Source organism: Melanerpes formicivorus, unplaced genomic scaffold, assembly GCF_026170545.1.
Source record: "Melanerpes formicivorus ecotype bairdi unplaced genomic scaffold, bMelFor1.0.p_v2 SCAF_6, whole genome shotgun sequence".
NCBI classification, from domain to species: domain Eukaryota; kingdom Metazoa; phylum Chordata; class Aves; order Piciformes; family Picidae; genus Melanerpes; species Melanerpes formicivorus.
In genome coordinates, this window is record NW_027142358.1 from 25,793,117 (window position 1) to 25,818,790 (window position 25,674).

At 43.3% G+C, this 25,674-nt stretch overlaps 1 protein-coding gene across 2 annotated transcripts in view; it reads left to right on the plus strand.

The window, feature by feature from the left end:
• Positions 1 to 807: 807 nt before the first annotated feature.
• The window catches only part of ZRANB1 (zinc finger RANBP2-type containing 1), a 56,169-nt gene continuing 31,302 nt past the window's right edge, over positions 808 to 25,674 (plus strand). The window contains exons 1-3 of one of the 2 annotated variants that reach the window (XM_068140191.1): positions 808 to 1,134; positions 17,067 to 17,164; positions 17,808 to 18,658. In XM_068140191.1, coding sequence (XP_067996292.1) covers positions 17,845 to 18,658 — 814 coding nt within the window. In that variant the 5' untranslated portion in view covers positions 808 to 1,134; positions 17,067 to 17,164; positions 17,808 to 17,844. The remainder of the gene's footprint in view (positions 1,135 to 17,066; positions 17,165 to 17,807; positions 18,659 to 25,674) is intronic. The other variant, XM_068140190.1, reaches the window with a different exon arrangement.

Sequence of the window (25,674 nt, forward strand, 5' to 3'; positions counted from 1 at the left end):
GACACAAGACTTTCCATTGCAGTTTATCACATGCAGATCTTCTCCATCAGGACAGGGGAAGGATCAGGTGCAACAGAAGTGGCATTTTTGATACTGGCTGTCTGGCTGCGTCCCAGTGCAAGGGGTTTCAGTGAGGGATTCTATCCATGGAGGAATTTATATCAGTATGAAGAAACCTTTTCACTGAAAGGGTTATCAATGACTGGAATAGCTTCCCAGGAAGGAAGTTGAATCCCCATCCCTGGAGGTGTTCAACGGAGGCAGAGATGTCCTCAAGGATATGATTTAGCACCAGACTTGGTAAAGAGAATGGTTCGACTTGATCTTAAACCAAAACGAATCTGGAATTCCATGATGTAATACCTACAATCAGGTATATAAAGCCAGGCAAATGGTCTCGTTTCCACTGCTCATGCAGCCTCTTCCGTGACTCCCCACCGCTGCTGCCCCCAACGCACAAGTTTGCCTCAGGGAGAGCCCTGGTATGGGAGAGGGGCAGCCGACCCAGGGAGGCTGCTGAGGTGGCCCCGAGAGGACCGGGCGGTGTGTGAGAGAAAGGCCGCATTGGGAGTAGCGGGGACTGAGAGGGAGGCTGGAATACAGCAGCCAGGAACGGGACAGGGCTCCTCGTCCAGCGCTGACATTCCCTGGGGCAGCTGCTGAACAAACCCTACCAGCCCCCAGGTAGCGGGGATGACATCATCCATTCTGTTCAAAGAGGCGTGCGCTCATTGGCGGAGGGGAAGGTACGGGCTCCGCCAATGGGCGCCGCGCAGGGTGGCAGGCCGGGCTGACGTGCGGGCCGCTGGCCGTATGGGGGTTTATTTTGCTTTGGGCCGCTCCAGTCGCCGCCATTAGAGGAGCCCGGGGAGCGGGGTGAGAGGCTCCCCCCTCCCCCCCTCCCCCCTCCGTATTGAGTGGGAGCGCCCGTGCCCGCGGCTGCCCGCCGTCTTGGGAGAGACCATGTCGTGAGTGGGGAGAGGACGCCGCAAGCCAGCGGGCCGAGGGGGGGGTGGGGGGGGGGGACGGCGGCGGCGCGGGGCGCAGGCGGCTACCAGTGCCGAGTGTGTGTTGCCTGAGGGACGGCTCCCGGCGGCGGCGGCGAGGTAAAGTCCTCTTCCCGGGCGGCTCTGGGTAAGGAGGGGGGGAACTGCCCGACGGCCGGGGTGAGCCGAGCCAGCCGGTGGTGGCTCCGCGACCTGCTGGGATTCGCCCACCGGCGGGGCGACACGGCTGATGGGCGGTGTGAGCAGTCAGCTTCACCGGGACCCCACCGGGGTCGGCTCGGGGTCACCGTCTCGTGTGGAGAGGGTTGGGGGGGTTGCTTCGGCGGTAAGCGCAGCCTGCTCGGCTGCCGGGGCGTACGGCGTTTTTCCCCAGCGTCCCGGCAGCGCCGGGAGTGTACCACCGCGTTCGGAAGGTTGTGATACAGCAGCGAAAGGCTCCCTACAAAGGCAGGAAACTGATTTTTTTTCTTTTGTGGCTGCTTTTCGAAATGCTGGGCTGCAGTACCTCGGTGTGCTGGGGTGAGATCATGCCTTTACTGCATCCCACTTCTTTCTTCCCACTCCTTGTTTTTCTTTTTTGGATATGCCTGTTTTGGTCTGTGTGCTGTGGTGGAATAACTGATGGGAGCTACCTGCTTGTAGCTGTGAAATTTGGTTGGCAGAACTTCCATGATACTGCCTGTAGTACAACGTCTCGCCTTGGCGATGCTTCCCACGCCGTGTTTTATTTCTGATAAGTATTTCAAAATCGAGCTTGTTTTTGTAAACCGAAGTATAATAACAAATGGGGAAAGTTCGATTGAGGAGTGGGACAAAGCTTGGTAACCCACGCTTCCAGTGCCTTTCTGGCTTTACCCTCGCAGTCCCACACTGCGGCAGCTTCCAGCCGGAATAAGGTAAACTTCCCTGCAGAGGTCACGGATGTGCCTGCCAGTCCTTCCTTCGGAGTGACAGCAACCATTCCTTCCAGCCTTCAGCCCGCATCTCGAGCACTCTGTCCTCACAGTAGTCACCGCTCTCTCCAGAGCAGCGGGTGGGAGAAGTGATGGGAGAGATCTAAATCTCCTGCATGGCAAGCACAGCGCTGCTGCTGAGAACTTCTTGTTGCCATAGCGGCTTTCAGCGATTACAACAATGACAACTTTTTCTAGAATTCTTGAGAGTTGGTGTAGTAAACAAGTGGTATTTGACTGGCTTTGTGCTGTTCTTGAATAGTCTCTGCTCACTAGTTACCTACTGTGTCATAAGTGGTGGAACTGGCATGTGACTTTAAAATGTTGATACGTTGATGCAAAAACTGAAACGTGAAATGTTCTGTGTAATGCCTTAACTCTAACACTACTGTGTTCAAGCTCATGCTGATGTGAGCAGAACAGTAGTTCAGGAGAGATTTGTTGCACTTTTCCTTCTCATACAAAATTTTGTCTTTGGGGACTGTAAGAGATTCCCTCCCCCTTTCTTGTGTTTTCAGTGTTTTGGTTTCCCCCCCTCCCCTTTTTGAGTAGTGAAGGAAACGCATAAGCAGCAGAAGGTATTCTGGAAAACTTAAACTTGCCTCCTTCCAAAGGCCAAGTTGAGTTGGTGTCTCAGCATGTGTAGTCTAGCATGTCATATGTAGAAGATCGCTTCAGATCTAAGTCTGTCATAGCATTAAAAGAGAATAATGCTTTTGGATGTGTTGCATTTTGTAGGAATTGAGAAAATCCTAATTATGTTGAGTAATTCTCTTGAAGAAAAATTATGACCTTTCCTTTATGCTGCTTAAGTAAGGACAGACAGATGGGATGACCCATGAGGCCATAATTTGTTACTGTAGAGCCGTAGCCATTAGGATTTTCTCAGAAGTGTAACTAAAAATATTAATTTAATTGGAATGCTGAGTGGCATAAAAGCATCAATGGGATTCATCACAGAAGCATGACGTAAAGTGGGGACTAGTTAAAATGCAGAATTGTCTAAGGGAACATCTTCAGCCTTGTGTATGGTCACTCTGACTGTACATCATTCAATATGTAAATTCTTTGGGGACAGGAAATCCCATCCCTCTTTGGTGTTCTTTGCAGGGTGGGTCTGTAAATAAGTCAGAAGTGTAAGTAGAAAATGCTTTAGTGATTGGCTGGGAGATTATTTTTGATACAGTTAATTAAAAAAATCAAATGTTCTCTCAGGCACTTTAATGTGAGATTTACTGGCTCCTTCATGTGGTATTAGTGTGTCTCCTTCTGCCTTCTCTTTGCTGTTTCAATTCTGCACCAGTTTGAGACTGTGTGGAATTTTAGGCCAATACATTATCATGGTGGACCATCTACTGATTACAGGAGAGGCACACAAACTGCTGATGCCACTTCTGTTAGTAATCTCATGCCCCTTTGTGCCCCCAAAATTTTAAGACTGGGCTACTTTGAGCTGTTCAAAATGTATGGCAAGAAGTATTCCTCATTTTAAAACTGTATGAATTATGATTTATGGTCTCCTGGTACTGAAATGGAGCTAAACTTTAGTTTGGCAGCTGAAAATGGCTGGCTTGTTTGTGACAGAGTCCTTATTTTGATTTTTTTTTAATATTATTTTTTTGGTAGTACCACATCCAAAGAGGGAAATCAGGCAAAGTTGGAAGAGAGTCTTTTTTCAGCATAGTTGATAAAGAGCTTACCACTTCACTTGTCAAATGGTATAGCATGGTAAAATCACTTAAATAACAGACAAGTATGTCTTTGTTAATGCCAATTGAATGGAATTTATTGTACTGTAAAAAGAAGATGTCTGTCTTCTAATTAAGGTCTCAAACATCAGGAATTCAGATAACCTTCTTGGTGCTTACTCTCTTGCCTAGCTGATGTTGGTTTAACTTGCACAGAATCAGACTGATTTTGTTTCTTGAGTTCATTTTTGTATCGTCACTTGCTGCAGCACAGCTTCTCATACGTATAGCTGGTTCTTTTGGAACGTTCTTGAGATACAAGATTAATAAAAGGACTTAGCTCTTTAGTGTCTTAACAGTTAAAATACTTTAAAAGAACAACTGTACTACTTAAACATCAGTGCTGAGAACATGCCAGACTGTAACGGTATGGATGATTTTATATTTTCTTCCTCTGTCCTGCGAGCAGGTTTTCAGAAGCTCAACTGAAGTTGTATCTGTTTGTCACTTTTCAAAGCACCTTTTTTCCCCCCTCTTTGCTGTTGTCCCATTTATGTGAAAAGTGATTTTTGGTGAAGACAGAGAGAGGAATGGTGTGCAGGGAGCGGAGCAGGGAATGAGTGCAGTGGTGTTTGAAGAAGGAACTGCCTTCAAGAAGGGCCTGGTATGGAGACCTTGATTCAAAAAGCTGAGGGAAGGGTAGATTACAGGGACATGGGAGAAAGGGGAAAGAGTGATGGTTGCTGGAATGTGCAGAGTATCTTGCCTGTGAAGCAGCAAGTTTTCAGGCCTTTTGCATCTTTGGCATTTTGCCCTTTGGTTATTTGAATTTCTCCTGATATAATCTGTTCTGCCTGTTCTTTAAACAAAGATACTATTGCATAATTACTATTTTATTATTATTTCTAATAAGGTGGCTTTTTTTTCTTTCTCCCTGACAATAGCTGCTAGCTTTGCTTGTGTTCACATGCGTTCTAAGCTAACTGGATTTAGTACTTCTAAGGCAAACACTTCTAGGACAAGCACAGAATTTACATCTCTCTTTAAGGCTGAGTTCAGAATTGAGCCGAAAATACTTGAAGTGCTGAGAGCTAAGTACAAAAGGAATACCAGGCTGCTGTCCAGGGGATGGGGGAACTGGAAGAATGGACCTGTGTCTATTTTGGTAGGTGTAAATAGGACTAAAACTGTCAGTTGTGAGCAAGGAGGCTACAGTCTTCTTTTTTTTTTCCTTTTCTTTTTTTTCTTTCTCTTCTTCTCCTTCCTCCCACTGTGCTGGAAGCCAATACTTGGTGATGTTTTATTTGGGTTACATTTGCCATTATTTTTGTAAACAAATATGAAGGTTTAAAAATCCTCCACGTGATACTTTGACTTGATTTGGCACCTAGTCTTGAGTAGGTGTTTTTAATGAAATGGAAAAAGGAGGGGAGGCATTTGGAACTTTAAGTTTTGTTGGCGTTCTGTTGTCTTGTGGATATTTGGGATTTAGCTTTCCCAAGCTTTTCCAGCTCTGGCACTCCCAGCACAAGGACATGGAATGGCAAAGAGTGGGTCTAGAGGCAGTCACTAACATGATCAGAGGGCGGGAGTACTTCTCCTAAGAGCAAAAGCTGAGAAGAGAGTTCACATTGTTCAGCCGGGAGAAGAAAAGGCTCCAGAGAGACCTTGGAGCAGCTTTCCAGTGTTTGAAGGGAGTTACAGGAGAGCTGGAGTGGGACTTTGTAAAAAGGCATGGAATGACAGGATGAGGGGTAATGACTTCAAACTGGAAGAAGCTCGATTTAGATGAGACATTAGGAGGAAATTCTTCCTGTTGTGCATGCTGAGGCACAGGAACAGGTTGTTCAGAGAGGTTGTGGAGGCTCCAGTCCTGGAAGTGTTCAAAATCCAGTTGGATGGGGCCTTCAGCAACCTGTTTGTGCTCATGACGAAGGATTGAAACTAGATAATCTGTAAGGTCCTTTCCAAACCATTCCATGATTTGGTGATAGAGAAAACTGTCAAAACCACAATTTACATGATTCTGGACCAAAAAACTCAACAACAAACTTGAGTGGTCTGATTTGTTTTCTATAGATGAGAATTGTTGTGATCAAGTACTGTTTTGGTGGCTTTCAAGTTGGTTATCTGGAAAGAAAAACAACGGTTACAAATGTCATGAATGTGGATAATTCTAGAAAAAATAGGGAGTGTGCTTTGTGAAGTTGATTGTCAGTTTGAGACAGTCCTGTTTCTTATGGCTGTAAAGACTGTAAGTGCACTGTGTCAGAGTTGACTTGTACTTCTTTCAGCCTAATGGGCTTGAAAGTGTTTCTGCTGTCTCCATTCATCTTTCAGGATCTAAGCAGGGATTCAGTTGAGACAGCTGGCATATTTATTAGCTGCTGCTGCCTGAATACTCCCCTGAAAAAGCTTCAACCCACTGGGCTGAGTCTTAAGTCTTCTGCAGTTCCAAGAAGTGTTCAGTCTGTACTTATATTTTCATGCTCCTTTCTTTTTCAGTTCGTAAGTCAGAAGTACTTTGTACTTGGTGTCTTAATGATATCTGATTGTTGCTTAGGTCGTTCATGGACTGGCCTGTGGGTTTAGACTTTGGCTACAAAGGCTTCCTCTTACCCTAGCTGATCCTGCTTTGGCAAGGGGGTTGGACCTGATGATCTCTGGAGGTCCTTTCCAACCTCTAATGTACCGTGATACTGTTTCCTTCTTCACTTACTGCAAGCTTGAGAAGCTAAACTTACTATCTTCCTGAAGGGGTTGGGAGGGTCTGCTGGACTATTTACATTTTTCTTGACCTTCACATTACTGTTTATCTTGGCAGAGATAAAAATAATTGTCACCTCATGATTCTGAAATGGTTTATTTAAAGAAGGTCGTTCAGTGTTGTCTGGAGCAGAAAGTTATTCCCAATGCCCCAAAAGCAGAAGGTTTCCTGATTTAGAACTGTTACTCTGAAACTTTCTAGCAGCTCAGATCACCTTGCAGGGATTAACTTGGAGTTGTTGTAATTTTCTTTGCTCATAAAACATATCCTAATCATAAGGTTAAAAACCCCAGAAGAGCAACAAAGTTGGTGAGGGGTTTGGAACACAAGCCCTATGAGGAAAGACTGAGGGAGCTGGGGTTGCTCGGCCTGGAGAAGAGGAGACTCAGGGGTGACCTTATCACTCTCTACAACTACCTGAAGGGAGGTTGTAGACAGGCGGATGTTGGTCTCTTCTCCCAGGCAGCCAGTACCAGAACAAGAGGACACAGTCTCAGGCTGTGCCAGGGGAGGTTCAGGTTGGATGTTAGGAAGAAGTTCTCTACAGAAAGAGTGATTGCCCATTGGAGTGGGCTGCCCAGGGAGGTGGTGGAGTTGCCGTCATTGGAGGTGTTCAGGAGAAGACTTGATGGGGTGCTTGGTGCCATGGGTTAGCTGTTTGGGTGGGTTGGATTGGTTGATGGGTTGGACGTGATGATCTTGAAGGTCTCTTCCAACCTGGTTTGGTTTATTCTAAATAAAGGTTTATTCTATTTAAAAAGAAAAGAACTGATGTTACTCCTATGGAAGAGTTTGAGTTTGTTTTCCCTGTGGTATTTGATACTAGTTCTTTGCACTGCATTAAGCAGTGACATTTGTGTGTGCTGTGAGAATTGCATTTTTACTACTTTCTCTTCTTTCTTTCCTCCCTTCTCCCCCCCCCCTTTTTTTTTTTTTCCTTGATACTGTTCATCCAGCTCTCTGTAAGATAGTGGTTAGATGGCAGTGAGTGTCCCTTATATGGCTTACCTGAACTAAAAGTAGTCTTGGCTATAGCCTAGTTGCATATGTGTATTCTAAAGGCAGTCCTTAGCTGTATCTGAAAGTGGCTTGCCATTATTAGGAGCAAACTACGCGATCCTTAATGCTGAGTGTGTGTTTCCTTGTTTCATTTGAAGGCAGGTGTTTTTTCTCCACCAAATGGTGACTATGTCTGCATGTAGCCATGATCCGATTTATTGTCAGCAAGCATTGAGGAGGTCCAGAGGATAATTGCTAGAGCTCAGTGTCAAATGTACAAGTTTTAATATAATGTTCCTGGGTTGTTGGACAGGTTTAAGTTTTGATGTCAGACTCCACAGTGTGTTTTCATTCAGGGCATGACATCTGGTTTTCCTCATCTTATGTGAGGATGGCTGAGATCTAAACAAAAATGAGTGTGGTATTTTGGGACATGTAGTCTAAACACAGATAAACTGTTTCTTTGTGTTTGACCTCACTTTTTTTATAAAGAAACTTCTTGTTCAACTTCTGTACTCTTAATAACAAAGTTTTAACAATTCTTCTGTATTACGTATGTTAGTTACACTGTTGTCCATCTTACCTTGAGCTGAAATTCATATGATGATCAGATCCATTAAAAGCTTCTGGCTGTATTTATGTGAATGTCCTATCATACTCATTATTTGGAGTTGCTTTGTGTGGTTTTTGATTAGTGTTGTGTGGGAGATGCTGTGCATTATGTAACTGTTGATCTGCTTACTCTGATTTTCCTAAATGGTATTGGTTTCTAAGTAAGCAGTTGTATTTAGTTCATCCTAATGGACAACTCTCATCTGAAGAGTTCTTCACTTTTAATGAACTTCAGAATAAAACAAAAAAACCTTGAAAAATTTGGCTTTCTCCTGAAATAAGAACAAGGACTGAACTGCAAGCTGCTGCTATTGCTTTTTATAGGTTGATGTTAGCAGTTAGGGTTTTCCTAGGTTTTAGTCACAGATTCAGTGGAGCTGTGTGTAGTTTGACCCATTTGAGATGAGTAACAAATAAAATGGAAACTTTTTCTTTGCAAGTTACACAGCAGGACTAGCTGGAGTGGTTAAAGGCACAAAAATGCTTTAAAGGATGAACATTTAAAAAAAAAGGCAGCAGAAAGAGTGAAGGTTTAGTATTGTCAAATGCCTTGTCAATTCAGTGCTGAATTTTCAGCTTTTGCAGAAGAGTCTAGTTAGGTCTACATCTTAACCTGAAGTTCATTGTAAATTCTTGTATTCTGGATGTCTCCTAATATCTGTAATCTCCCAGATGTTTTCCTTCTAAACGTGTGGAGCATTTGCAAAATTAGGCATATTCTTGCATGAAAACTGCACATAAATTCTCTTGCTTATGAGAGGTCAGGCTGTAAGGTTTAGCTGAAATGATTGCAGTTGGATTGGAACTTTGAATAGACTATTGAAAAGAAACCTAAGGCAAAATCAGTGTGCTTTTTCTGAACCCCATAGATATCTAATAAAGCAGCCCTAGGATGCTTTGCGATGAGAGACAAAGCCATAAATGAAAATGTAAGCAGTATTTATTAATACATATAAATGAAGTCCATCAAAATTAATTTGGTGAAGTTTTCATAGTTTAGTTTCATAGTTTCATAGTTTCATTCAGGGTTGGAAGGGACCACAAGGATCATCTAGTTCCAACCCCCCTGCCATGGGCAGGGACACCCCACACTAGATCAGACTGCCCAGAGCCTCATCCAGCCTGCTCTTAAACACCTCCAGGGACGGGGCCTCGACCACCTCCCTGGACAACGCATTCCAGGGTCTCACCACTCTCATGGTGAAGAACCTCCTCCTCACATCTAGCCTGAATCTCCCCACCTCCAGCTTCATTCCATTCCCCCTAGTCCTATCACTACCTGAGATCCTGAGAAGTCCTTCCCCAGCCTTCCTGTAGGCCCCTTTCAGATACTGGAAGGCCACAATTAGGTCACCTTGGAGCCTTCTCTTCTGCAGACTGAACAGCCCCAACTCCTTCAGTCTGTCCTCATAGGAGAGGTGCTCCAGCCCTCTGATCATCCTTGTGGCCCTTCTCTGGACGCCTTCCAGCACCTCCACATCCCTCTTGTAATAGGGGCTCCAGAACTGGACACAGTACTCCAGGTGGGGTCTCACCAGGGCTGAGTAGAGGGGGAGGATCACCTCCCTCGACCTGCTAGCCACACTTCTCCTGATGCAGCCCAGGATCTGATTGGCTTTGCGGGCTGCAAGTGCACACTGAGAGCTCATGTTGAGCTTTTTGTCCACCAGCACCCCCAAGTCCTCTCCACTTTTCAATGGGTACTACATAGTTTCTCAGATTTTTGTTGTTGTTTAAGAGGAGTCCAAGGGATAGGATGAGAGGAAATGGCTTCAAGTTGCACTGGGGAGATTTAGGTTGGTCATAAGAAGAAACTTCTTCGCTGCAAGGTTCTCAAACACTGGGACAGACACCCAGGAGTGTGTTTGAATCTCCATCCCTGGGGATCTTTAAAAGACACAGAGGTGTGGTGCTTTTGTAATGGGCTTTTCCAACCAAAATGCTTCTGTGATTCTAAGTGTGTTTATTGCAGCTTGTTTCTTTGTGAAAATTCGGGTCTTCTGGGTTTTAATTAGTCAGCCACTGGATGGAAAGTTCGTAATCAAGGAGGGAGTTGTAATGCAGTTGTAGGTAATGAAGACAAATCTGTTGACAGCCTAAACTGTCAAAACTGAGTAAAAATGTTTAAACTCCTTTAACATAAGAATGGTAAATGTTTACTCAGTTATAACTAAAATATTTTCGATGTCTCTTTTCTCATGCACTATTAATGTTACTGCTTGTTACTGGCTCAGATGATCCTTGTGTGTTTTGAGAGAATGCTCATAGTTTGACAAAAGCCTCTGTCTTCCAACATAGTTCTCTGTATGTTTGTAAGAATTTCTGCCTTCTGTAGTGATAACTGCATTCTGAGGCCAGTTCCTGCTGTCTGTACTGGAAATAGCCAGCTAATGTTCTTCAGAGATAAAAATTTGGTGAGCAAAAACTCCCACCTGAGAGACCAGCTCGCAGGAAGCAATTTTAGTGCTCTCTTTGTGGGATGGCACAGGATTTTCTCCCTTTTGCTGATCTGTTTGGGACAGTGTCTTTTCATTTTTCATAGTATCATTCAGGGTTGGAAGGGACCACAAGGATCATCTAGTTCCAACCCCCCTGCCATGGGCAGGGACACCCCACACTAGATCAGGCTGGCCAGAGCCTCATCCAGCCTGATCTTAAACACCTCCAGGGACGGGGCCTCGACCATCTCCCTGGACAACCCATTCCAGGGTTTCACCACTCTCATGGTGAAGAACCTCCTCCTCACATCTAGCCTGAATCTCCCCACCTCCAGCTTCATTCCATTCCCCCTAGTCCTATCACTACCTGAGATCCTGAGCAGTCCTTCCCCAGCCTTCCTGTAGGCCCCCTTCAGATACTGGAAGGCCACAATTAGGTCACCTCGAAGCCTTCTCTTCTGCAGACTGAACAGCCCCAACTCCTTCAGTCTGTCCTCATAGGAGAGGTGCTCCAGCCCTCTGATCATCCTTGTGGCCCTTCTCTGGACACGTTCCAGCACCTCCACATCCCTCTTGTAATAGGGGCTCCAGAACTGGACATACAGACAACCAAGGCAAATTACTCTTGTTAAATTCTGTATTTCAGTGTATTCAAGCTAATACAGAAAATGCTTTTACAATTGTGACTTTGCAGTTATCTTCCTGTTCTTTATTCTATTGCCATTACTGTAAAACTCCCAGATTCAGCACCGATGATCTGATTTGGTTGTCCTGTTGATAAGGTCAGTGTTCTTAAAGAAAACAAAATGCAACAACAAAACCTGACAAACCAACCCTGAAAACAAACAAAGCAACAACAATACCCCCCGACAACACAACACCCAAAAAACTAAATTGAAGAGATAAGAGAGCTTATTGTTAGTTCCCTTTAAACTAGAGAAGTATGGGTTCAAGTTTAATGCTTTTAACATACTGATCTGTTGAGGCTTATGCTGAGTGCTTGAGTCAGGTGAGATTAGCAAATAGTTACAGGTGGAGTAAATAAGTTTAAGAGGAAAAGAAATGTTGCTAAAATTCCACCTTGGCAAAGGAGGCAAGGCAAATTTCACATGAAAGATCGATTTCTTGATACCTGGTAAATTTGATACATTTCAAATAGGTTATTTAAAAATGTAAGTTGTCTTTGTTGAAGTGTGTTAGTTCCCATGGATTCTTGAACCCAGTTGTTATCTTCTAGACTTTCCTACTGGCTATATTTAAAAATTGGCAAAATTGTTGTTGTGGTACAGCTTATGTCAGCTTTAAGAGCGTCCCCTGGTTAGAGACAGCCACGGAGTGTTTATGAATAGATTTGTCTGGAAGAAGTGAAATCAAGCCATTGCTTTGTTCCCTATGGTGAGCAGCTGGCTCAAATTCATCTTGGAATCATAGAAAGTTTGGGCTAGAAAAGATTCCTAAGATCATTGAGTCCAACCATCAACCTCATAGTACCCTGTCTGCTGCTAAACCACATCCGTCAGCACTGCCTCTGCATGTCTTCTAAATCCCTTCAAGGAAGGCGACTCCACCACTGCCCTGGGCAGCCTATTCCAGGGCTTGACAGCTCTTCTGGGGAAGAAATTTTTTCCTAATATTCAACCCAAACCTCCCATGGTGCAACCTGAGGCTGTTTTTCCTTTTATTACTTGCTACTTGGGAGAAGAGACCAATCCTTACCTTGCTCCACCCTCCTTTCAGGGAGTTGTAGGGAGCCAGAAGGTGTCCCCTGAGCCGCCTCCTCTCCAGGCTAAACAGCCCCAGTTCCCTCAGCTGTTCCTCACAAGATATATTCTCCAGACCCTTTACCAGCTACATTGCCCTTCTCTGGACATGCTCGAGTACCTCAGTGTCCTTCTTGGAGCGAGTGGCTCAAACCCCAGTATTTGAGGTGTGGCTTCACAAGTGCTGAGTACAGCGGGGGGCAATGCCTACCCTGGTCCTGCTGGCCACACTTGCTGATAGAGGTCAGGATGCCCTTCCTGTGGATCTTCACAAAACGTTCTGCATTTTTACAGAACAAAAGCAGCTACAACTGTCTGAATTCAGATGAGTGCATGTTTTATAACCATTTAAGGGGATTATCCAGATGTGTGATTCCCCTCCCCCCCCAGGTTTTCCTTTTACAGCCTTAATTTGAAAGCATAATTGTGTGCAAATGAACTACAGTTTTCTAAGAAATATGCTATTTTTTTCTGTGTAATTGGAAGAGAACTTAAGGTAGTGCTGAACAAGGGGGAACCCTTCTGAAAATGTGTCATACTATGTGGGGTTAATCATAGGCTCTTTTTCTTAAAAAGCTGTTTGTCCATTGTGTAAATACAAACTCCACAGCAGTGTTGTCCAGCTGTTAGTGAGCAATTCCAGCCGTCAGCTTGAGCCCCTTTCTTGGTACATGTACTTTTAAATACAATTTCATAATGCATAAAGAATACAGTAGGTGAAAGTGCTGCTGTTTGATCTTCTGCTTTGACGACTTCTTGTTCCTCTCTGCTGCTTTTTGTAGTTGGATGTGTGAAAAGTGCTCTTTCTACACTTGTGAACTCTTTATTAATAGAGTCTGTGTTTGCTTATAGAGACTTTCTCTAAGGATGGGGTGCTTCTGCCTATTTTGTTCTTCTGAAGAGACTTTTCAGTCTTGTACAATGAAAATAAAAGCATCCTGCCTTTCTATTTGGAGCAGCCTTAAGAGGAGAGGAAAGGACAGTGGATCCTGCCTTGGAAGTCATGTTGAAGGCTTAAGTTGAGAACTAAGTTTCCACTTCCCTCTAGATCCAGAAGCAGTTAGCTTTGTTCAAAAATCCCTACACATGAGCAAACCAAGGTGGGAACACTGATTTGATCAGCATAATTACATAAGGTTTGTGCCAGCATGGATGCCAGCAACATCCCAGTACAAAATACGTAGTGTAGACTGGTCTAAATCAGCATCTGGCTTACTGATGGGTAAGGGCTTGATTATTTAATGAAATGGAGCTTCATAGTGTTCCTTGTGTGAGCCAAAGGAACAGAGTGAATAATTAAATTGAGGGGACTATAAGATATCCTGTCAAAAATATTATTTGAGGACTTCATAGTTTCTTTCCACTTTCTGTTTGTCATTTTGTCTTTTCCTATGCACCTAGAAAGAAGAATCATAGAATCATTTTGGTTGGGAATGACCTTTAAGACTATCAAGTAACAAGTGATAGGATGAGAGGAAGCGGCCTTAAGTTGTGCCAGGGTAGGTTTATGTTGGGTATTAGGAAACATTTCTTTACTGAAAGAGTTGTTCAGGCACTGGAACAGGCTACCTGGGAGGTGGTGGACTCAGCAAATCTGTGGATGTTAAAAAATTGTGCAGACGTGACACTTTGGGACTTGGCTCATGGGTCGTGATGGTGTTAGGTTGTAGTTGGATTTGATGATCTTAGATCTGTCTTGTCCAACCTTAAGGATTCTATGATTATCTAAAAGTTCCAAGTCTAGTGTCAAACCATGTCCCTCAGCCCTGCATTTCTGCCTGTTTTAAACACCTCCCAGGGCAGCCTGTTCCTGTGTTTGAGAACCCTGAAAGTGAAGATGTTTCTTCTGATCTCCAATCTAAACCTCTCCTGATACAACTTCAGGCTATTTCCTCTCATCCTATCACTTGTTACTAGGAAGGAGAGACTGACCTCCACCTCACTCCAGCCTCCTTTCAGGGAGTTGTGGAGAGCCAGAACGGCTGCCCTCAACTTCATTTTTTTCCAGCCTGAGGGAGCCCCAGTTCCCTCAGCTGCTCCTCTCAGGACCTGTTCTCCAGACCCTTCACTGCTTTTCTCTGGACCTGTTCCATGACCTCCATGTCTGTCTTGTAGTGAGGGGTCCAAATTCTGAGGAATACTTTTCTTTTAAGTTGAAATAAAGCAAAAGAAAAATTTGTGACTCTTGTAGGTGGCCTTTTCTGACTGACTTTATATAGTAAAAAGGTAATCTGATAATGTTCTGATTATCAGATTTTAATATAGTCTCCTCTTCATTGTACTCAGTTACGCTGTTAGTCTGCCCAGAAGGTACTCAGCACATTTTATGAACTTGCTTGGAGTTTTGTGGGTTGTAACTGCTTTGCCTGCTCATGCTTTTTGGGCACTCAGGCATGCACCTGCACTCCAGTCACTGTTGTGCTATTTCTGTGAGAGAAGGTACTATATGATTCATCTCCTCTGTGAAGAACCTAAAATAGCAAAACAGCTTGAAGATGGAATGCCAAGGAAATAATAATAATAAAACAATGTAACTAGCTTCAAACTACTTAGTGGCTGGCTGATGATCCTGTATTGCCAGATCAGAGGGTTCTTGTGTCCCTTGGGTGGAGGGCAGCTGAGGGTCAGACCAAGACCTAAATGCCAGAAAACCCTGACACTTGGAAGCACTGAGTTTCCTCATCTAGCTGTGCTGTAGTGGGTGTTGGCAGAGCTATCAAAAAAGAGAACTTGCATTACTCCATTGAGCCTTTTGATATTCTTTACTTCATAATAACCTGAGTCCTCATGTTCAGAGGTAGTGAGCTCATATCTTGTAGGCTTTCAAAGCTGCAGATGCTCAGCCTCTTTAAGAGTTATGTCTGAAAGCATCTAGCTTTTCAAGGGGCACCAAGAGTAATTGCAGCTAAACCCCTAATCTGATGATAGATGTGAAAGCTTTTCTGTAGCACAGTGTGTACTCAGTATCTCAGTATCTCAGTATTTGCTTAGATTGCTTTTGCCATCAGCTGCTTTCCAATTTGAGCAGCAATTCCCACTCTTAGTGTCAGTAAAGCAGGTGATACTTTGTTTCTTGCCCCGTCTCAAATGTGGGTTGGGATTTGTTTACTGGGTTCAAGTATTTACAAACTAGGGCAGGTGAGAGACCATTTGAGTTACAGATCCCTTTTGGGGCTCTGTCAGCCATTGTATACAGATCTGGCTTTTGATAGAAAGCATTAGGTACTCAAAACAGGTAGGAATTATTCCCAAGCTTGTATCGGGATAGCCGCTTTGTGGTTGTCCATGGCAGTGCAAACGAAACTGCTCGTGGTTCTGTTGGTGGCAGTTGGCAAGTGCAGGGACACTGCGCTGCTTCCTTCTCTTTTCTGAAAACCATGTTCAACTGCCTTCTGTTTCCTAGGAAATGTTAATGTCTCAGAAAGCTCTCTAGAGCAAATAAGATTACTAAGAACTGTTAAAGTAATTAAATAACTCATTTGGGGAGTTGAGGGGAAAATCCCTTGACCAAGTGCAATAGATAAATCCAGCACATAGTGTACTCATATAGGAGGTGTTTTGGCAAAGCTTTAGCTTATGGAGTAGAAAATCTGTTTTTCCTCCACATTCCTGAAAAATCTTCTTCATAATCATCTTCACTTTTATTAAAATCACTTTGATTTTGTATTCTTGTGTGTGTGTGTATACACACATACACCTTTTTTACTCATTTTGTTACAGAGATGAGGAGCTGAGTATAATTTTGATCTTTTTTTTTTCCATTATGCATGGGCATGGACATTTAGGAGGAATGGTGGAGGGGAAGCAGTAGGAAGTCTGCCTGCCTTCTCAGCACATTCCTTAGACTGACACAGTTTTAGACCATTATGGGTGGGAGTGAAGAGCTCTGCAGGCTGTTCAAGCAAGTAACATTAGAACTTGAACTTCATGAGAAAGTGTTCTGTATTCCTGGTTGCTCATCTGCTTTCATGTAGCATAAATATGGATTGCTGCTGAAAAGGATAGTCCTGTCCTCTCCTCTGTCCTGGCCATGTGATAGCCCCTCATTCATGCAGCCACCTGATCTGGTGAATAGATCTGCTGGAAAAAACCTATGCTGCCTGCTGGAGTCCACAGAAAGGAGCTAGCAGCAATAAGGGTGACAAATTTAAGTGAATGTCTAGCTATTCCTTGGTAGAATGAGGTGTGTGAAGGTATTTCAGTGAAGAATGTACTAAGCCATAAAACCTTTCCTGTCTGGAGACCAGGTATAAACTACTTTTGCGTTTTATGTCTCTAGTTTTGAACTGAATCCTGTTGTGTAGCAGAATTCTGAGTTGTTGTTTTCTAGACTCTGGGTGTGTTGGTAAGCCAAGAGAGTTGCAATATGACGAATAAGAATTGCCAGTCAATTGAGAGGACAAATTAGTATTTTAAACAATTTAGCAGGCTTAAAAATAGCACCTAATTGAATCTTAGATCTTGGGTAAGTATTCTGTGGTAAGGGAGGAAACAGACTTTATGGGTTTTTCTATTTGTCCTTTATCCTACCTGCCTCACCCTTTCCCTCTATTATGCCCTCTACACAAAGCTTTTTTTCCCCCCTTCCCTATCCTAAGTTTCAGGCTCCAATAAGAGTGTTCATGGATGTTTTGGTGTGATTTTGATGTCTTTTGGATCTGGTTCTTCAGCAGATTGATCACTTGTGTGACAGCTAACCAGTCTGTTAGTCTCAGCAGGTCATGACTGAGTTTAAACAAGTTAATTGGGATCAGCATAGGCGTTGCATTTAATAATTAACTTTCTGGTTACTCAGGTCCAGTAGGAAACCTATAATGAGTCTTGTTTTCATCTTGTTTACAGGAATAGTTATCTGCTTAGTCTCATCCTTCATACTTGGCAGTCTGAGGTCGAGGTCTGAGCCAGCATGAAGACAGAATCCCCTCTTCATTAGAGAAAAAGTGAGTTGGAATTAGATTGAAGTCTGTATTTGTAGAATGAGAATACTGTGTTAGCTTGTCAACATACACAGCTTGTGCTTCTTTCAAGTGGCATTTTAACTTTGTAACCCTACTGTTATGACTGATGTCCAATCAAGGCCTAGTCCTGCTTAAGCACTTCTATAGTATTTTCCAATGTATGCGTTTACTGCCGGCTCCTACACCCTGCTTTTCCAGAAGAACTACTTACTCATTGTATAACTGCCCACCTGGTAACGCTCCTTCCTTCCAAATCCTGTGAGGTCTATTACAAGACCTCACAGGAGCTAGATTTTGTGTTCCATTCCTTGTACTGCTGTATTCATTCTGAGTTTTATTTTAATAATTGTTGGGGCTGTTCTGCAGTATTCTCAGGGCTTTATGCATTTCTCTTTTGCAAGCCTCCTGAATTCTTCATCTAAAATGTTTAGCGAGTCTTAGTCTTTTCATAGTGGTTTTTCCCACTTTAAATGTTGTATCAGTATTAGGGAAACAGGATTTCCTGTTTGCCCAGCCTGATTTTTCTGTGTGCTGCAGTACACATGAACTGGATTAAATCTTGCTTTCTTTGAAGCAGAGATGCTGTGCAGCCCATGTCCACTAATGATGTCTTCTGGTTCTGTAGCTTTCTGCCTGCTGCAGTTAATTTCAAGCAGTGCACGATGACAGAGCGTGGAATGAAATGGGCTTGTGAGTATTGTACATATGAGAATTGGCCATCTGCAATCAAATGCACCATGTGTCGTGCTCAGAGACCTAGTGGAACAATTATCACAGAAGATCCATTTAAAAGTGGTTCAAGCGATATTGGTAGAGACTGGGATCCTACGAGCACCGAAGGAGGGAGCAGTCCTTTGATATGTCCTGATTCCAGCGCAAGACCAAGGGTTAAATCTTCTTACAGTACAGAAAGTGCAAATAAATGGTCGTGCCACATGTGCACCTACTTGAACTGGCCCAGAGCGATAAGGTGTACGCAGTGCTTGTCTCAGAGGAGGACCAGGAGTCCCACAGAGTCTCCTCAGTCTTCAGGTTCTGGGTCAAGACCAATCCCTTTTTCTGTTGATCCGTGTGAGGAATATAATGACAGAAATAAACTAAACACAAGGGCTCAGCACTGGACTTGTTCTGTTTGTACATATGAAAACTGGGCAAAGGCCAGGAAATGTGTTGTATGTGATCATCCCAGACCTAACAACATAGAAGCAATAGAACTGGCAGACACTGAAGAAGCTTCTTCAATCATAAATGAGCAAGACAGAGCTCGATGGAGAGGGAGCTGTAGTAGTGGTAATAGCCAAAGAAGATCTCCACCCACAACCAAACGTGAATCTGATGTGAAAATGGACTTCCAAAGAATTGAATTGGCTGGAGCTGTTGGCAGCAAAGAAGAACTTGAAGTTGACTTCAAAAAGCTAAAGCAGATAAAAAATAGAATGAAAAAGACTGACTGGCTGTTTCTAAATGCTTGCATAGGTAAGTTGTTTTCTACTACCTTATGTTGTTATGCCTGTGGCTGGGTATTTTGGGAGGATGAAGAATGAAACCAAACTTAAGGTGTGATTTTTGAAGTAGCTTTTTTATTAATCTCTGCACTTTAGTTTTAAAAATTAATCCAAATGTACAAGTTCCTGAGGTAGCACCTACTATGAGAAGAAGGGTGCAGAGTTAGTTCTGAACTTAGATGTGTTTCTGTACTATGTTTGGTCACTTTTGACCTTTCGGATATTCTTGCAACCAAATCCTGTTGTTCTATGTAGTTGTTGAACAGTGGGGGGGAAAAAAGTAGACAACTAGCCTCCAGAACAATGTAATGCATGTAGTACTGTAGAGGGGGAAAAAAGCCATTCCTGGAGAATTAAAATGGCTCTTCTGTTTTTGTGGGGTTTGTTTTTTTTTTCTCTGGCAAGATATGTTAGTAGAATCAGCAGCTGCAGCTTGGGAGTATTTGTAAACAGTGGAGAGCTCATAAGGGTACAAGATGCTCTGTCAGATGTTAAAAATAACACCAAAATATGTAGCTCCAAGAAACTGCATGTGTAATACTGACCTTGAAAGTAATAATGTTGTATTAATACGGATACTGTGTTGTAAATGTTTACAGGCTTTCTGAAAGTATTTTTTGTAGTCGACTGCTTCCAGAAAAATTCAAATACAGGTTTTGTTTTGTATCTTAGTGCTTTCCTAAGGAAATTCTGGATAATTCTTCCAATGCTGTTAAAGAACAGAGACATATGAGAGCAGGGTTTTCTTCAGTTGTTGACCTTGTGAGTTAACTTTTGTGCTCTAACTTCCCAGAGGCAGATAGCTTGTGCCCTGGTATACAAGCAGGTTAAACACTTGAAGTACAGAACTGTTTTTAGAGTAAAACACTTCATTTGAATCTCTGGTGCTCCTAATATGTCTCATACTGTTTTTTAATGTTTCATGCAGTCACTTCGTGGTGGTTACACCTGAAAAACTAATTTGTGGAACTGCTTTATATAATATATTTGATCAGGTGTAAATGTTTTCATAGGTATCATGGGTTTGATTTTTCTGAGCCAATAAATATTCCACTTTGTGGTGCATAATTAGTTGGACAAGCACACTTCCTTTTGAAATACAGTTAGATGCCTCAATATTTCTTTATCTCCAGCACCTTATGTGCTGGCAGTGCTTCTTTCTTCTGAAATGAAGCAACTGAAAATCTGTCTGGTGTTCCTTAAATTGTTAAATACCCAAGATCAGTTGTTGGGAGATTGTTCTTGTGCTTTACAAGAATATTTTGCATTCTCGGAGCCGTTGTATTAAATATTAGGAATGCTGTGTTCCCCCCCTGCTTGTTGAAAAAGGAATTATTTTGGACTATTCTGATACTACATAAAATATGCAATGCTTTCAAATTTATGGACATGGTTGTGTTTGTATTTAAGGCTGTGAATTGTGCAAGTGTTTAAGATTGCCTCAGACTGTACAATTGTATATGAAACTAAAAATATTGCCATTTCGTAAGGCAGTAGTGATTTAGTTCTTTAAAATGCAAATAGTTGGAAGGGATTTTGATGAGGAAGCCAGAAGTCAAGTAGAGTGTGGTTCTATTTTTACTACTGTTCCTCTGAAAGCTTTCATGCATTGGTTTCTGTATCTTAAGCACTACAACTTTTTATTGGGGGGGGTGGGGGTGTAACCAGCGACCAGAGCTGTTAATTATCAGTCCTTCAGCATTTCATTTTGCAAATCACAGATGTTGTATTTTTCCAGATATTCCTTGTAGCAGAAATAACCTTTTGATGGAAGATTCATAGACTTTGTGACTCTCTGAAAGTTTTGCAGTGTGTTTTACTTGCAGAAAGGTGGACCAGTTTAACCAGTAATTGGGAAAGTGATAAGCCGCTTTTGTGCCAGTTTTGTTGACTCAGTGTGACATGGTTAAAACAATTTAACTGCCAGCTGAATAATTTTGTCTGAACTTTGTGTGCTTACCATTGAAATCAGTATCATGGCTTGGTGAGTTCCTGTGTTAGCCAGCTGGAGCTCTTGTTTAGGTAGCTGAGTATTTGTCACTTCTTAGCCAAATAGTTACAAAATAAGATGAATTCCTAGTAAATGTCAAGTTAAGTTGGTGAAAATTGATGGAGTAAGAGTTACATACAGCCTGTTACTACAGTCTAGCTGACAAGTGGTGGCTTGTTAGGATTTGGTAACTTCACACAGTGCACCTCTGAGTTTAACCTCAGTCAGTTGTGGAGAGTCCAGTTGCTTTTAGTCTATCTTAAATGAATACCTCTCTTCCACATAAAGCTTTTGTGTGTATGAAGTGTAGCTTTCACTGAAGTTAAAATGAAGGATTAGAGGAGCAGAAATAGGAGTAATTCTTGGCAAACCAATTATTTTGTGTGAAGAGCAAGGTGTCAGTCTCTTTTCAGTGGTGTCCTGTGATAGGACAAGGGGCAGTGGATACAAACTGGAACATAGGAAGTTCTACCTCAATATGAGGGAGAACTTCTTTACTGTAAGGGTGACAGAGATCTGGAACAAGCTGCCCAGAGAAGTTGTAGAGTCTCCTTCTCTGGAGGCTTTTTTCAAGACCCATCTGGATGCATTCCTGTGTGAATTGCCATAGGTGATCCTGTTTTGGCAAGGGTTGGACTCTATTTCTGGAGGTCCCTTCCAACCCCTGCTATTCTGTGAGTCTGTGGTTTTTGTTTCTGTTTCTTTTCTCTTAGAAATTGCCTTTCAGAAGGTACCAAGGAAAATGTTTGCTACTTTAGGAGAGCTGTTCAGTTTAAGTACCTCTTTGCATCTCATCTCTAGAGTAAAATTGTTTTTGCTAGGTGTTTAATGTCAAGTTTCATTAAAACTATGTACTGGACTCGTTTTTCCACATCTGTTCTTTTTAGCCAAACTATGAGGATCAAATGTGTATCTTGTGTGAAGTTAGAACAGTACCTCTGGGTGTACGTCTGGACATCCAGCAATGCTGTACCCCTCTCTGTCAATGTGCCATTGAGGATTCTATTCCTTGCAAACCTAGGCTTTGCAGGACATGAGGAGTGTAACTCTTGCATAACTAGTGACCTTGATGGAGAGTATTCTTTTCAAATAGTGGCATTCCCCCTTTCAAACTGCCCAAGTTGTAATTGAGTGTTGGTTTTGTTTTTGACTTGGGTTTTGCAGCAGTGAATGTACCCATCAGATGATTCTTTCTGAAAAGGGTGAGACTTTAGAGCTGATTCATTTGGGTAATCAAAGCAGAACATGTAAATATGGCTGTTGAATAACATGTCTTGCTACAAGTGCCAGTTTGAATTACAACAAGAAATTACACACAGCTTCTACAAGGACATCAGTGCTTTCTACTGGCCTTGTACAAAGTTAGTGTGAAGTCTAAGGTGACTCATTTCTTGGTGTGGGGGGGAAGCTAATGTATGTTTAAAATTAAGCCCTGCTATCTTATATATAACTCATGGTATCTATGCCAAAGAGAATTTAAGAGCGCTTTGGTGGCCTGTGTGGCTGAAGGACTCTGATGTGCAAACGCAACGTTACTGCTGTGGGGCCTGGTGAAGCTGGTTACAGCTGGCTGTAGATTTTAGTACAAGTAGATGAAGATGGTCCTGACTATAAAACCTTTTGATCATTCTGAGTTTGTTTGGGGCTTACACTTCAGTACTTGCTGAAGCTTCCTCTCTTCTGGCACTTCAGGGCTAGGTTTTACAGTGATGGTAGCAGAGTGTGTTTGCTGCAGGGCACTGCTGAGGATCCCTGGGTTGTGTACTTAACTCCTGAGCTTCAGTTGTAGCCCACAGATTAAAAGGAAAACACCTTTCTTCTTTTCCTTTTTCCTCCAACCCTGCTGATTTACTGCTGCAAGAATATGCTCATCTCTTGGTTCAGGTCAGTAAGGAATTGTGGAATGGTTTGTGTTGGAAGGGACTTTTAAAGGTCATCTAGTCCATCCCCCTTGCAGTGAGCAGGGACATCTTCAACTAGAGTAGGTTGCTTAGAGTCCCAAACAACCAGACCTGGAATGTTTCCAGAGATGGAGCATCTACCACCTCTCTGGGAAACCTGGGCCAGTGTTTTTCTCTGCCTTCAGGGTAAAAAAAGTCATCTTTCTCTCTAGTCTAAATCTCCCTCATTAGTTCAAAACAATCACCCCTTGTCCTGTCACAAGAGGCCCTGCTGAAATGTCTTTCTTAGAGGCCCCTTTAAGTACTGAAAGGCCACAGTAAGGTCTCCCTGGAGCCTTCTCCAAGCTCAGCAACCCCAACTCTCTCAGCCTTTCTTCATAGCAGAAGTGTTCTGGCCCTCTGATCGTTTTTGTGGCCTTTTCTGTACCTTCTCCAGCAGCTCCGTGTCTTCCTTGTGCGGAAGACTCCTGAGCTGTACCCAGCACTGCAGATATGGTCCCTGCAGAGAGAGGGGCAGAATTGCCTGCCTTGACCTGTTGGCTCCAATCCATCACAGGCTGGGGTTGTGCTGCTGAGATATGGTGACTCCAAAACGAAGTAGACATGCATTCCTCTTAGCTCTGTGAAAGAAAACTCAGAGTGTGTTTATGAAATCCAAAATATTTAAAGCAATCTGTAATGACTCTTGTTTTGCAGTGTGTCCTTAAAAGGACCGTTAGTTCACTCCTAGTGTTCCTGTAGATGTGGCTGCATACTTTCCCTTTTGTCAGTTACTTTCTCTCTGTTAAAAGTTATTGTGTGGTGGTTTTTTTTTTTTTTTCTGCTTTGTCCTTTTTCTCCTTTCAGTTTTTGAAGTATGTGTTCAAATGTGTTACCCAGACATTCAGAAACCCCATGGGAAAGGAGAGCCATCCTGTCCAGATATAGGTATGAAGCTGGTTGGGCAGTGTCCCAGACTGCCCAGCAGCTGCTGGAGATTTGGAGGCCAGCTCCTGCTCTGTGTCTTGCAGAGCACGTGGCTCTTCACTAACAACAAAGCCTGAAGGGACTGATGTACCAAGGTGCTTCCAGCTGGCACTGCTGTCCACAGTAGTGCTCCAGGCTGCTTGTTTCTGTCCTCCTGGAATGTGTGCTAGTATACAATGAAGTCCACCCAGAAGCTAATCTATAGATCCATAGAAAGGTTTGGGTTGGTATAGTGATTTGAGCCTTAACTGGTGTTTAAGAGCTCAAATGGTAGCAAAAAACCTAGAATTCCTCTCCCCACCCCCAAAGAGACTGGAAGTAAATGTACCAAATAGTAATCTGGAGCTGGTTTGGATGTAGGAGAAGTAAATTTTGTAATAAAATATGTCTAACAGTAACAGGGAGGATTTACAAGGGTAAGGAATAAGGATGAATAGGAAAATACAAAAAACCAAATTTGGATGGCCTTGTATCTCCCTTGATGTATGTGGATTTCAGTCCTTTAGGCAGGCATGGATGTGGCAGGGAGAAAACCAGGCCTGACCACGTGGCAGAACCTGGAGGCTGGCAGCAGCTGTGGGTCCTTTCGAACAGGCAAGGCAGGAGCAAAGAGCAAGATGGCTACCATGCCCTCCCCTTTATAGTCTTGCTGGACAGGAAGGGGGAGTGGAACACACCAACTTATACCCAGGGGACCCCTCCTCCTGGGGGGGAGGAGGGAAGCCAAGTCCACCTGGATCAGGTTTCTTTTGTGCCCTGGGGGATGCAGGGTTCTCCCAACCCTCCCCCCTCCCCAGGATGGGTGTAACCCAACACAGTTGGAAAGGGGCCTTAAAGATCATCTAGTTTCAACCCCCCACTTTCCGCTAGATCTGGTTGCTCAAGGCCTGGCCTTGAAGACCTCCAGGGAGGGGACATCCACAGCCTCCCTGGTAAGCCTGTTCAGTGTCACAGTACTGTCACTATTTCTTTCCAATATCCAGTCTAAATCTCCCCTCCTTAAGCTTCAACCCATTCTTTCTTGTTCTCTCACTACAAGCCCTTGTAAAAAGTCAAAATCATTGCCATAATGGAGCTTGATAAGTTTGATTAGGGAATATTTTTGTGGGAGCTGTGATAGTTACTTTGTTTGTTGGTTTTGCTGTCTTAGTACACCCAGAGTGGTTTCCTCATGACGTCCATGGTAGAGCTAAACCTTGATGGGGCTGTTTGTGCTGTAATAAGCAAAAGAGTGTGGGTGAGAACAAGTTGCTGGAGACGGTCAAGGGTCATGCACCATTCTGTGCTAGTGTCAGAGTCAGTTTAGGCTAGCTTGGGGAGGTATAGCATGAATTAGTCACTGACAAGTGATTACCTGCCACGCTAGCCTTGGCTAAATATGGTAAACTGCCTGTTGGGGTGATTGGGAAAGAGTCCCTGGTGTGAGCTGTACAGCCTGGCTTCCTTCCCCCATTCCTTTGTGGTGCTGGGTTGTGTGACTTGGCATCCTTGTCTGCTTGCCACGTAACAATGATGTAAGTGTACAGCTTTCTCCTGGGTAAGAAATCTTGTTGGAGTGGGGTCTATGTCCCGTACACAGATTCTGTCATAAAGGCTTCTGCCTGTGTGTCTTTCAGAGTACAGAAAACTTCTACAGGCCTCGCTGGTGGTAGAAAATCTTCACTCCAGAGAGACACTTCTATTTCTTGACTACATTTTTAAATGCTCAGAGCTATTTGATGTCATAAATAGTTATTGATACTTGCTTTACAAATACTGATGGTTGACTTTAATATCATTCGTGATTTTCCACCCGCCGGCCTCCCTCAGGGTGTAACCCTGCAAGTGACTGATTGGCTTTAACACAACAAGGAAGCTGTGTATAGGAGAGGGCATAAGAACATCTTTAAACAAAGGTGGTGGAGTCACCATCCCTGGATGTGGTGCAGAGGGATGTGGTTCAGTGGTAATGGCTTAGCAGCAGTGGTGGCATTGTGAGCTCTAGGCAAGCTGTCGGACTTGATCTCAAAGATCTCTTCCAACCTCAACAGTTCTGTGGTGGTTCTTCCGTGCTTGCCACTTTGCCTTGTAGTGATAAATTAGCAACATATCCCTACACACAGTCTGTGTAGTAAGAGATGTTTGGATGGA